Source organism: the organism of the source record quoted next, unplaced genomic scaffold, assembly GCF_019419815.1.
Source record: "Pyrus x bretschneideri cultivar Hongxiangsu unplaced genomic scaffold, Pyrus_bretschneideri_v1 Contig51, whole genome shotgun sequence".
Lineage (NCBI taxonomy): Eukaryota > Viridiplantae > Streptophyta > Magnoliopsida > Rosales > Rosaceae > Pyrus > Pyrus x bretschneideri.
The window spans coordinates 1222926-1236400 of record NW_025999789.1 but is presented as its reverse complement, the minus strand read 5'-3'; the positions used below and the strand labels follow the sequence as shown (position 1 = coordinate 1236400).

Here is a 13475-nt window from a genome sequence, read left to right as displayed (position 1 = left end):
AGTGGAGAAGACCTCGATCAAGATTCAAGACTTTAATAAACCTTTGAACTCAACCTCGATCAAGATTCTAAGACTTTAATAAACCTTTGAATTCAATCTGCAGTGAGAAATATCAACATAGAAAAGAATCAATATGTGTTACTCTACAGTCCTGAAGATAATGCCTCAACATTCTTGCTGGGAAACTTTCTTCTAGTTAATTATTGTGGCTTGGCGTTTAAAGTCAAGAAAAAGACTTGCATATAATTGTGAAACCAATTAACATGGTAGGCCATCTAAGTACTGGTGCTACTGCATTTAACAGTAATTGCTTTTTGTTTACGTAAATGAATTCATTGAAAGATAAAAAGTGCACAATTACGAATGCTGAATGAAATAGTTGTTGATATGATTTTACAATTAATTCTAATCTGAATCAACTAATCCAGTTGAAATGGTTGTTGTCATCTGATAGTTAAATTTTCTAAGTTGTCTTCTTAATTTGAAATACCACTAGACCGTAATATTAAGTGACAATTCACCTCCCATTTTGAAAACTCAAAAAAATTTGCTGTCAATTTTCATTTTTTGGAAACTAAAAACAGTTACCAAATATATATTAAATTTCATTTTTTAATAAAAATGAAAACTGAAAATGAAAACGAAATTATTATCAAGTGGCTCCTATTTACGTTATGCACCAATTTCCTCAATTTAATTGCATCTAAAAACCTGTCCAGTGATTACAAGTATTGTGGGATTCATTGTCAAAGTATGTAAAACCTTCTTTTTTACCAAAAAAAAAACTATGTAAACCTTCTAATGTGAACTATGTTCACTCACTACTACTGATTTTTCAGTCTATATATTGTTTACATGAAAGCAAAGACTTCAAATTTCAAATATTGTGGACAAATATCTAAAACCACCTACCTTTTTAAACCTACTTTTTGAGTGAAAACTACAGTGATATGAAGGGATGTGTGAATTAATATGAATTAAAAAACAAGGCTCACTATCTCTTAGTGCAAGATTTGTAAACCCTAGTCGAAGCATGTCTCGCCGGTGTGGTTTTTATGCTACGCATTATTCAATAGTATGAGAGTTTTAATTGTTATATTTGATTTGTGCAACTATTTACATTTTTATTTTCAACCTCATCCAACCATGTCTCACATCAAAAACCTAGAAAACCTCTGTTCATTTGTAGTGGCTCACTAGATTGTCTCTTCCTTAATTGGGACAATAAAATTGTTAAAACACTAAAGTTTCAAGTTAACCCAACTATATATTGGTTTGCATATGTGGTCAATGTCAATGTTCGACTAGTAATGAGTTGATAAACCGTCTTTAAAACCTTAGTTGAAGCATGCCCCACATCAAAAAATTAAAAACATTGGTTGGGGCACTAGATTATCTTTACCCGAGTTGGAACAATGAACTTAAAATGTTGAAGTTGCAGGTTGGCCCAACTATTGGTTTGTACATACGATCAGTATTTTGTTTGATTAGTAGTAAGTTGATGAACTGTCTCTCAAAACTTTGATAACTTTGATGCCCTGTCTCTAAAGTCATCAAAGTCGGAAAGGAATAATCCAAAAACCTTGTATGGACCCTCTTGTGCAACTGATGCTTTGAAGTCTATCTTCATTTTCTACACTTATTTCTCTTCTACATATGTAATGGATCTTAGCGTCGACAACTTCTTTGGCATCATTCCAGACGAGATTCCAGCCTCACCAACTTGGACAGACCATTCTTCTTTTCTTTTAAGGCTCACTCTCTCTGTTTGTTTCTGCATAAATCAGCAAGTTGTCGATTTAAATTTCCACATTTTTGTTTTAGGGGAAGAGAATAGCGTGATTCGAGTTTTTTTTCGATGAGTGTAGGTAAAGTACCCTACCACTAGAGTTGTCCCACAATTGTTTATTTTTGTTTTTTATTTAGGCTCGCTTTCTGTTTGTTTCTCCATAAATCAGCAAGTTGTCGATTTAAATTTCCACATTTTTCAGTCTATATATTGTGTACATGAAAACAAAGACTTCAAATTTCAAATATTGTGGACAAATATCTAAAACCACCTACCTTTTTAAACCTACTTTTTGAGTGAAAACTACAGTGATACGAAGGGACGTGTGAATTACGATGAATTAAAAAACAAGGCTCACTATCTCTTAGTGCAAGATTTGAAAACCCTAGTTGAAGCATGTCTCGCCGGTGTGGCTTTTATGCTACACATTATTCAATAGTATGAGAGTTTTAATTGTTATATTTGATTTTTGCAACTATTTACATTTTTATTTTCAACCTCATCCAACCATTTCTCACATCAAAAACCTGGAAAACGTTGGTTCATTAGTAGCTGTTCACTAGATTGTCTCTTCCTTAATTGGGACAATAAAATTGTTAAAAAGCTAAAATTTCAAGTTAACCCAACTATATATTGGTTTGCACATGTGGTCAATGTCAATGTTCAATTAGTAGTGAGCTGATAAACTGTCCAGTTGAAGCATGCCCCACATCAAAAAATAAAAACATCAGTTGGGGCACTAGATTATCTTTACCTGAATTGGAACAATGAACTTACAATGTTTAAGTTGCGGGTTGGCCCAACTATTGGTTTGTACATTAGATCAGTATTTTGTTCGATTAGTAGTAAGCCGATGAACCGTCTCTCATAACTTTGATAACTTTGATGCCCTGTCTCTAAAGTCATCAAAGTCGGAAAGGAATAATCCAAAAACCGTGTATGGACCCTCTTGTGCAACTGATGCTTTGAAGTCTATATACATTTTCTACACTTATTTCTCTTCTACATATGTAATGGATCTTAGCGTCGACAACTTCTTTGGCATCATTCCAGACCACATTCCAGCCTCACCAACTTGGAGAGACGATTCAGACCTCTCAGGAAATCATCTATCCGATAGAATTCTAGCGTCACTATCGGAGTCTTCGTCCAAGGCCTCAATGCACTATCGTTGAGGGCGACCCGATACATCTAGGGTCCCGCTTTCGAATTAGTGAAAGTAATAATACAAATAAGTACATGGAAGATGTATGTGAAAATTGTAAGTATTGAAACTGAATCTTACATTAAGTAAGTTAGGTTATTCCTCATATCAATTAGTTGTAAGATTCAACCTCAACTTTTTTCAATAAATTTACTAGTCTTTGCACCTAGAAGTCTCCGTAATTTACAGTTTTTTCACATCACAAAACGACCACTTCACTAGCGAATCAGGAAAAAATAAAAAATCCGAAGACCATTTTGAGGAGCATTTTCGTCCGCACACTGCCCGTGAACAGTGCACCTAAGTTTGGGTTTTAGTATAGGTATAATATATTGAAAAAGTTGATTCTATCATAAAATCAATTAGTAATATGAGAAGTAACTCAATAACTTATAAGCACAAGTAAAGTTTATTCTCCCATTAATTTCGAATTCCCATGTTCAATTGGGGGCCCTATGCAATGGCTCCTATTGCTCCCCTCACAGCCGGGAACGCAAAATTGCAAGGAGAGAGATTTGAACTCGGTGCATGAAAGGGAACACATCCAGTCTATGGAGCTACATCCACGTCCGTCGAGATTCAATAATAAAGTCACTGGAAATTGATGTTTCCTGTCGTTTTTAATCAATTTCCTTCATTTACATCTAACCAACTGTGATATGTACAGTAGTTCTAATGAGATTCCTACCAACCCCTGATGGAGGGTTCAAAAGTTCTACTCCAGTCTTGTCTGGACTCTGGACAACTTCTCATTATTTAAAGTCTATAATTTAAAAGCAACGACTTCAAATATGCTGACAATAGTTGAAACCTTCACCTTCCTCCTCCTCCTTATGTGTATATATACGACCTAAACGCGTGAGCAATAATATAATCCGGAATAGAAATAGCCAATAAAAACCATGCCGGTACCTAGACATATAACGCCTTGCGGAGTCCTCTTCAAGTTTTTTGTGATCTCAACCCTCATTTCTACAAACCATGCATGCAACAAAGCAGATCGAGAATCTCTTTCATCATCTTTCGATGCCCCTTCTTTAAATTGGTCTTCTAGTAGTGATTGTTGTCACTGGGAAGGCATCACTTGTGATGAGGATGGTAGGGTAACACATTTGTTGTTGCCCTCCAAACGGCTCCAAGGAGGGGTTTCTCGCTCTCTTGGAAACCTCATGCATCTTTCGCACCTCAATCTCTCCCACAATTTGCTTTCAGGCTCTTTTGAAGCCGGAATGTTCTTGTCCTTGAGTTGCCTTGAGATCCTTGATTTGAGCTATAACCTTTTCTTCGGAGAAGTACCATTATCTTTATCATCAAGTTACATCCGAACAGTTGATTTTTCTAGCAATCAATTCAACGGAACAATTCCATCTTCATTCCTCCAGCATGCCTGGAATTTGAGCAGTTTGAATGTCAGCAATAATCATTTTACAGGCCAAATACCATCCTCTATCTGTCTTCGTTCCTCTTCACTTAGAGTCTTGGATTTCTCCCACAATAGTTTCAATGGCTCAATTCCTCTCGGACTAGGAAACTGTTCAGAATTGGAGGTCTTTCGTGCTGGTGAAAATACTTTGTCAGGGTCTCTTCCTAGTGATATCTACAACGCTCAGGCACTTCAAGAAATTTCATTACATTCCAATAGGCTTTTCGGTCCCATCAGTGAAAATATTGGGAAGCTCTCCAGTTTAAAGCTCATGCTCCTTCATTTCAACAATCTCGAAGGTCCTTTGCCCCCACCTTTGATGAATTGCACAAACCTTGTTGAAATAAATCTGGGATACAACCGCTTTAGTGGGAATATCTCCGTGCTTGATTTCTCTGAACTTACTCAACTTAGTAAACTAGATTTTGTAGCTAATCTGTTCACTGGTATCTTGCCAATAAGCCTTTACACATGCAAATCCCTCAAAGCACTTCGACTGGCTGAAAACAATCTTGAGGGACAAATACAACCTGAGATTCTTTCGTTGAAATCGTTGTCCTTCCTCTCGCTTTCTGAAAACAGATTGACTAATGCCACCGGTGCAATGAAGATATTGATGGGTTGCAAAAGTCTCAGGGTACTCCTTCTTTCAGAAAATTTTCTCGGTGAAGAAATGCCAGATGTTGATATTATGGTTGATTCTTCTGGGTTCCAAAATCTATCCATTTTGAGCTTCTATAGGTGCCAGTTGACAGGTCAAGTACCTTTATGGTTGTTGAAGCTCAAGAAACTCGAAGTCTTGGATCTGTCTTTTAACAGACTCACGGGCCCAATACCTGGATGGTTGGGGACTCTACCAAGTCTTTTCCTTTTAATACTGAATCATAACTTGATTTCAGGAGAATTTCCGAAGGAGCTTTGCAGACTACAAGCATTGGTATCACAAAATGCTGCAACTCAAACAGGCTATGATTATCTCGAGCTTCCCATCTACTACCAACGGGTTAATGCGTCTGTAACTCCCTTGCAGTACAAGTATCTGTCCAACATGCCAAGAGCAATCTCCCTCAGGAATAACAGTTTAAGTGGTAATATACCGTTTGAGATTGGTCAATTGCAACTTCTTCAAGAACTAGATCTTAGCATCAACAACTTGTCTGGAGAAATTCCAAACCAAATATCGAACCTCACAAGTTTGGAAAGATTCGACCTCTCAAGAAATCATCTGTCAGGAGAAATCCCAGCATCAATATCAAGTCTCCACTTCTTGTCTTCATTTACAGTTGCTTACAACAACCTTCAAGGAATAATACCATCCGGCACTCAAATCGAAGGCTTGAATGCCACTGCATTCGAGGGGAACCAAGGACTTTGTGGTGCCCCACTTCCAAACAAATGCCAGCAGATGAATACAAGTAATGACACTACAGATGTGCACACTAGTAATGAAAAAGAAATTCCGTGGTTTCATTTTTCCGTGATTTTTGGTTTTATTTTCGGATTTTGGGGAGTCTGTGGCTCTTTAGTGTTTATTAGGTCTTGGAGACATGCATATTTCCTATTTCTGAGCAATGTTAAAGATATGTTCCTAGCGATGGCAAATTAAGAAATACGATTATTGTTTGTTAATAGTTTTGCCTATATATAATAATTTGATGGCATAAAGCCCCTTTCACTTTCACTGCTAGAAATTACTATTTCCCGATAAAAGGAATTTTGTAAATAAACTTTAATTGTTGGAATTCATATATTCGGTTGCCAAAAACAGTAACGTTTGGTTCTTTAGAGGCTTTTGCTTGACGAACAGATTTCGACGGGCAAAGACTAAGAGATTTTATAGGTGAAGAAATGCCAGATGGGGATAAACTGTCGATTCCGGATTACAAAATCTCTGTGTTTTCAGTTTATTGAGGTGTGATATGACAGGGCACATACCTGCATGGATTTCAAAGCTCGGGAAACTGGAAGTCCTGGATTTGTCTTTTAACAGACCCACTGGCACAATACCTGGTTGGTTGGGGACTCTTCCGCATCTTTTCTTTTTGTTGTTGAATGACAACGTGATTTCGGGTGAATTTCCAAAGGAGCTTTGCAGACTACAAGCATTAGTGTCGCAAAAGGCTGCGAATGAAACAGGCCATTGTTCTCTTGAGTTGCCGGCCTACTTTCAACGCGGTAATAATGCAACTATGCTGTCTTCACAGTACAAGTATCTGTCTAACATGCCAAGAGTAATCTCCCTCAGGAACAACAGTTTAAGCGGCAGCATACCCTTTGAGATTGGCCAATTGCAATTTCTTCAACAACTGGATCTAAGCATCAACAACCTCTCCGGCAACATTCCAGACCAAATAGCCAACCTCCCAAAGTTGGAGAGATTAGAACTCAACAGTAACCATCTGTCAGGCGAAATCCCATCATCACTATCAAATCTCCATTTCTTGTCTACATTTACTGTTGCATACAATAATCTTGAAGGACCAATACCAGCCGGCACTCAGCTCCAAGGCTTCAGTGTCTCTGCATTCGAAGGGAATCCGAAACTTTGCGGTTCCCCACTTTCAAACCAGTGCTTGCCAAGTAATGGCAATGATGCAGATGAGAATGAGAACAACCAGGATTTGGACGATGATGAGGATCAAAGTCTATGGTTTGGGTTATCCGTTGTGCTTGGTTTCTTTGTAGGGTTATTGGGATTCTTTCGCTACGATGTGAGCAATATAATTCCAGTGCAGACATAGCGAAAAACATCATGCCGGAAGCTAGCCGCGTAATACCTTATGGGGTCCTAATCCTGTTTTTTTTGTTGTCTACTTTCATTTCTACAAACCATGGTTGCAAGGAGGCAGATCACAGCTCTCCTTTGTCATCTTTTGATATGTCTTCTTCTCGTTTAAATTGGTCTTCCAGTGATTGTTGTCACTGGGAAGGCATCGCTTGTGATGCCGATGGTGGGGTAACACATGTTTCGTTGCCCTCTAAGCGGCTCCAAGGAAGCATTTCTTGCTCCCTTGGAAGCCTCACGCATCTTTCGCACGTCAATCTCTCCCACAATCTGCTTTCCGGTACTCTGGAAGCTGGACTCTTCTTGTCCTTCAGTCGCCTCGAAATCCTTGATTTGAGCGATAACCTTCTCTCCGGAGAATTACCCTTGTTTCTGTCATCTAATTACATTCAAATAGTAGATTTGTCGAACAATCAATTCAATGTTACAATTCCTTCTTCATTACTCCAGCATGCCTGGAATTTGAGCTGTTTGAATGTCAGCAATAATCATTTTACAGGCCAAATACCTTCTTCTATCTGTCTTCGTTCCTTCTCGCTTAGAGTCTTGGATTTCTCCCACAATAATTTCAGTGGCCCAATTCCTCCCGGACTAGGAAACTGTTCCAAGTTGGAGGTCTTTCGTGCTGGCGACAATAGTCTCTCAGGATCCCTTCCTGCTGATATCTACAATGCTCAGGCACTTCAAGAAATTTCATTATCTACCAATGGGCTTGTCGGACCCATCAGCAAGAATGTTGGGAAGCTCTCCATATTAAAGCTCATGCGCCTTCAATACAGCAATCTCGAAGGTCATCTGCCCCCATCTTTGATGAATTGCACAAACCTTTTTGAAATAAATCTGGGATTCAACCGTTTTAGTGGGAATACCTCTGCGCTCAATTTCTCTAAACTTACTCAACTTAGTAAACTAGATTGTATAATTAATAATCTCACTGGTACCTGGCCAATAAGCCTCTACTCATGCAAGTCCCTCAAAGCACTTCGACTAGCTGCAAATGATTTCGAGGGCCAAATCCAACCTGAGATTCTTCAATTGAAAAACTTGACCTTCCTCTCGCTTGGTAAGAGCAGACTCACCAATGTCACGGGGGCAATGAAAATACTGACGGGTTTCAAAAGTCTCAAGGTGCTCCTGTTAACTTATATAGCCAAGAACAAGATTAAGTCGCTTAAATCACAAACAAGAAAGCATGAAAACTCTTACATAAATATGTAAAGAACTCTGCAATACCACTAAGCTGATGAACTGCCATTTGAAGATGCCATAGCTGCTGCCATTCAATCTCAGTGCGTTGCAATCCTTCTCCTCCCTGTCAGATCAATTGAAGCTCTAACCAAGAATAGGACTTAGTTCTTAATTGAGCGCATATCTGTGAGAGCATAGGTCACAATATATATATATATATATAGACATATATCTCTCCTAATCCAATAAGGATTCCCTATTAAAATCCCTGCAGGAAACAACACATGTCTCCTAATCCACATCAGTTCACCACTATGATAGACTCCTCTATCAACAAGAACTCTCATTCATCTTCCTATAAGGCTTTCTTATACTAATTGGTCCAAATAGCTAATGCCAGTTCCAGGGTGAAGCAATGCCAGATGGGGATATAACTGTCGATTCTGGGTTACAAAATCTGCATGTTTTCAGTTTACTTAGCTGTCATATGACAGGGCACATACCTGCATGGATTTCAAAGCTCAGGAAACTGGAAGTCCTGGATTTGTCTTTTAACAGACTCACTGGCACAATACCTGGTTGGTTGGGGACTCTTCTGCATCTTTTCTTTTTGTTGTTGAATGACAACTTGATTTCGGGTGAATTTCCAAAGGAACTTTGCAGACTACAAGCATTAGTATCGAAAAAGGCTGCGAATGAAATAGGCCATTGTTCTCTTGAGTTGCCCGTCTACTTTCAACGCGGTAATAATGCAACTGTGCTGTCTTCACAGTACAAGTATCTGCCCAACATGCCAAGAGTAATCTCCCTCAGGTACAACAGTTTAAGCGGCAGCATACCCTTTGAGATTGGCCAATTGCAATTTCTTCAACAACTGGATCTAAGCATCAACAACTTCTCCGGCAACATTCCAAACCAAATAGCCAACCTCACAAAATTGGAGAGATTAGAACTCAACAGTAACCGCCTGTCAGGCGAAATCCCATCATCACTATCAAATCTCCATTTCTTGTCTACATTTACTGTTGCATACAATAATCTTGAAGGACCAATACCAACCGGCACTCAGCTCCAAGGCTTCAGTGTCTCTGCATTCGAAGGGAATCCGAAACTTTGCAGTGCCCCAAAAGAAAACGGTTCAGGAATTTCGTCAAACAGATCATGTGCAATCTCTTTTCAGAAAGTTTAAAATTGCAGTAATCTTGTGAGCATAAGAGAGCAGATTAAGGAAGAGACATGTAAATGCAGCTTCATCGTCTACAAACACATGCATGCAACGTAACTGATATGATCTGTAATTAGTGATTAGCTTAATCACTATTAAGGGTTTTATTCTTGGGATTATTAGGCTTATTCTGATATTTAATGAAGTCTGTTAGAAATGTCAGCTGACACTAAAGGTGTAAAGAGCTGAGCTCCTCAATTGTATCACATCAGAACTTACACAAAAGAAATATAAACAAAAACAATTCAAGAGCTCTGCCCTCTCTATCCTCTATGCTAGGATTGGATTAAGCTGGATCATCTTGACAGAACAGGAATATGATGCGCTTTATGCATCTGGAGATGGGACTAAAGTTGTTTTCCATTTTTTTTTTTTTTAAATGGAGACTAGTTCGGGACTCATTTCAGATCAAACTTCAACTATTCGAATAATCTATTTTTCAAGTTGCGTTTCATCATCCATAAAAAAATATTATGCAGGACGGAAATGTTTGAGACATGTAATTGAGTTCAAAAAAAATTATTGAATACTACGTTCTAAGAAATATTGAAATTTCATCACGACAATCAAATGGGTAAATAGTTTCAAATTAAATTGTTCTTTTTGCAAAAATAACTTATAAATGAAGACTAGATAAATAAACAGTTTGGACCGTTGGTTTGAATAAAGCATCTTACCCAACTAAAAAGAAAACAAAATTCTCCATTGGTTTCCCTTGCTCATGACTTAATTAAACCATTGAGAATCAACCTAGATAAGTGGCCATGTGTCCATCTGCAAAATTGTAGCATTCTTTGTGTTAATTGTTATATCATTGAAATTTCGAAGTCAAAGGACAAAAAGAAAAAAGAAAAAAAGAAAAAAGAAAAAGAGAAATGTTAAGGAATTATTTCTGTCACTTCATAGTTTAACGTTAATCTTTGTGCCATCATTATAAAACATTGTGCAAAAAACATGAAGTGACATATAGTCAATGAAGATTTCTACTTTTGAGAAAGTCTCTTAGCATTTCTCAAAAAAAATATACATAGCAGTGTTATAAGACATGCAAGGTAGGTCTACGATATTCTATATTAAATAATTATTGCGCGTAACTGTGCGTTTTTTTTATTTTTAATTTTATATACAAATGACATTTAGAGATGAAAAATCAAGCACATAACCTTGACTTATAAGTCCCTTTCACGTAACACTTTTACTTTGTTTAACCATATAATTACTCATTTGTTAGTTCATAACGCTTTCTACTCGAAGCATTTTTATCAAACAACCGTTTTTTACAACAAAAGTGTCTTCAACGTTTCCAAAAGCACGAACCCAGAGTCAATGTAAACCCTCTAATACGTTCTTATACTTCTTATTTTTAACTATATAATTATTCATCTGTTAGTTCATAACACTTTCTCCTTGAAGCACTTTTATCAAACAACCATTTTTTACGGCAAATTAAAGTGTTTTTAGCTTTTTGTTGCGAAAATTAGACAACCAAAATTAACTTCATTATATCTCGAATTTTAGTTCTTGCAAATGTACGAATCATATGATAGTATAGCGTATAAGCACGGATATCGTTCCACAAAGATCGAATTGATTTTAAAATTCTTACTAACTAAATTGAAACTAATATAATGGAGAAGCTTTAACGGAAAAGATATGATATTTGAATTAAACTGAAATAAAACAAAGCTTGAAAATAAAATGCATAGAAATAATAGATTGAAAACATAAGAAAAATAAGACCTAGGGCATCCAAATTCACCATAACCAATTCTACCTAATTCCCTCAATATGTTATGCTCAAGTAGTTTCCCAATAATGATGATCAATTTTCTCTAAATTATCCAACAGTTAGGCATCTGGTTGCATTAAAAGTATCTTAACATGTTAACCCTCTATGACATCTAGATGAATTTAAACAAGTAAGAACTCATTAAGCTCTATGGAAAGTGGTATCACATAAACCCTAATTGCATGACATATCTGTGTTTATGGTATCAATTGCAAGAAGCTAAACTCAAGTTAAGTATGACATCTACTCTAACTTGCTTTAAAATTGAGAGACCATTGCTTGAGTTGGGTTAAAGTTGAGGGATCATTGCTAGAATTTTTCTCATTTGGTTTACCATATTTGCCCCTCGATTCGGCCTCATGTGTGTGACACGTGACTCATTTTGACAGGAGTTCTAACGGAATTGAAGAAAATGATTATAGTAGCACGTTTTAAGGAGTTAAGAGATCAATGGACATGGATTTTTAGTTCATGACCGTTACTCCAATTGGATTAAGGTTGAGGGAAATTTGCTACAGTTTCCTCAAATAAAAAACAAGCGCAAGCGCATTACGAATAATAAAAGATATTCAATATGAAATAAAAACTTGATAAAACAATACCACAAAGCAATTAAACATTCATGATCAAACTACATCGAAGCCCTAAAAAAGATATAAAAAAAAATCTAGCTTTCTTCCTCCTTGCCGCAACCTTCTGCAATATGATAATTTTGATTTGGTTGAACCCCTTATCACAAAGAATAACCCTTCTTATAACCCATGGCAATAAAAATAAATCCTACAAAATTCTAATGAAAAACCCACTAAAATTCTAACAAATGGACTTTAAGTCTTTGTTAAATAAAAAGAAAATAAACGGAAATACTAAGAACAAATAATCATGTCTCTTCTTAAATCTATTGAATAGCATTTCCATGTATATTCAAAACCTTTGTAGTCTCATCTTCGTATTATAATACATATGTCTTGGAATAGTTAATTAGCCTCGTGCTCAACTAGAATTACTTTAGACACCCGAAATCACCATCTTCCATTTCTTTTTCGCATGGATTTGGATCCCATCCGGTTCCAAATGGTGGGGATCCTACGGATCCTCACATCTTAGTTATTCATCGTGTTTATTAGGTCTTGAAGACATGTGTATTTCCTATTTCGGAGCAATGTTAAAGATAAGTTCCTAGCGATAGCAAATTAAGAAATACGATTATTGTTTGTTAATAGTTTTGCCTATAATAATTTGATGGCATAAAGCCCCTTTCACTTTTACAGCTAGAAATTACTATTTCCCGATAAAAGGAATTTTGTAAATAAACCTTAATCATTGGAATTCATATATTCGGTTGCCAAAAACAGTAACGTTTTGGTTCTTTAGAGGCTTTTGCCTGATGAACAACGTTTGACAGGCAAAGTTCCATCTATCGGGTAAAGTTTTCGCACCAAGGAAAAAACTTGGTGTGTAAATATAACAACCATTGTGCAACGAATAATACAAGTTTTGTTGAATTGTTTGTCGTGCAAGGGTATGTATGTTTTATAATTTAGGGTTTATGGTTCGTCGGGCAAAATCAAAATGTTTGTCGGACAAGGGTCAACTTCCTTTCCTTGACGAAATTATTTCGTCATGTAAATACAATTTGCTCGACGACTTTGTACTATTCATCGGTAAACTCTGCAGTGATGATATGTTTGTGCGACGAACATTGCTCGACAGAATTGTGCGTAATATAATTTCATCTTTCTAATGCTTCTTTGTTCGTAGCTTTACTTCTAGTAAAATTAACAAAAACGATGAAAATACAAAATCTCAATTGTCAAAATGATCACTTTTCGGAATTTTTTTCAATATATCGTAAATATTTGATTCATAATGTCGTCATATCTGATTGATATATGTCGTCATTGTTTGATTTTGATTATCTCAGCAATTAGAATTTGTAAAATCCTCTTTCAGTCAATTTTAGAGATGAAGCCAGAGATTTGCATGGATGGGGACATTGTTAAACAACAAAGTCACAAAATAAAAAGCTAAAGAAATTTCCTAAATAAAATACTTATATATTAGTCCATAAG

General features: G+C 36.6%; 2 protein-coding genes and 1 long non-coding RNA gene across 3 annotated transcripts; 2 read left to right on the top strand and 1 right to left on the bottom strand.

The window, feature by feature from the left end:
• Positions 1–3779: 3779 nt before the first annotated feature.
• On the top strand, positions 3780–6097 carry LOC103954058 (receptor-like protein 3). Its single transcript, XM_018649094.2, has one exon. It carries the CDS (start codon positions 3896–3898, stop codon positions 6020–6022), a length of 2127 nt encoding a protein of 708 aa, XP_018504610.2. The 5' UTR covers positions 3780–3895; the 3' UTR covers positions 6023–6097.
• Positions 6098–7021: 924 nt separating this feature from the next.
• Positions 7022–9894, top strand: LOC125470697 (receptor-like protein 3). The gene is made up of 2 exons (XM_048570109.1): positions 7022–8350; positions 8790–9894. Exons 1-2 carry the CDS (start codon positions 7064–7066, stop codon positions 9576–9578), a joined length of 2076 nt encoding a protein of 691 aa, XP_048426066.1. The 5' UTR covers positions 7022–7063; the 3' UTR covers positions 9579–9894.
• Positions 7909–8808, bottom strand: LOC125470699. The gene is made up of 3 exons (XR_007253031.1): positions 8435–8808; positions 8143–8342; positions 7909–8041 (listed from the first exon to the last, which is right to left on the bottom strand). It is a non-coding gene; the product is annotated as an uncharacterized LOC125470699 (long non-coding RNA).
• Positions 9895–13475: the final 3581 nt, after the last annotated feature.

Excerpts from the sequence above, each read along its gene's own strand:
- LOC125470697 (XM_048570109.1), top strand. The coding sequence starts at position 7,064 with ATGGTTTGGGTTATCCGTTGTGCTTGGTTTCTTTGTAGGGTTATTGGG. Across the intron at positions 8,351-8,789 it reads TGCTCCTGTTAACTTATATA|TTCCAGGGTGAAGCAATGCC; the intron begins GCCAAGAACAAG and ends AGCTAATGCCAG.
- LOC103954058 (XM_018649094.2), top strand. The coding sequence starts at position 3,896 with ATGCCGGTACCTAGACATATAACGCCTTGCGGAGTCCTCTTCAAGTTT.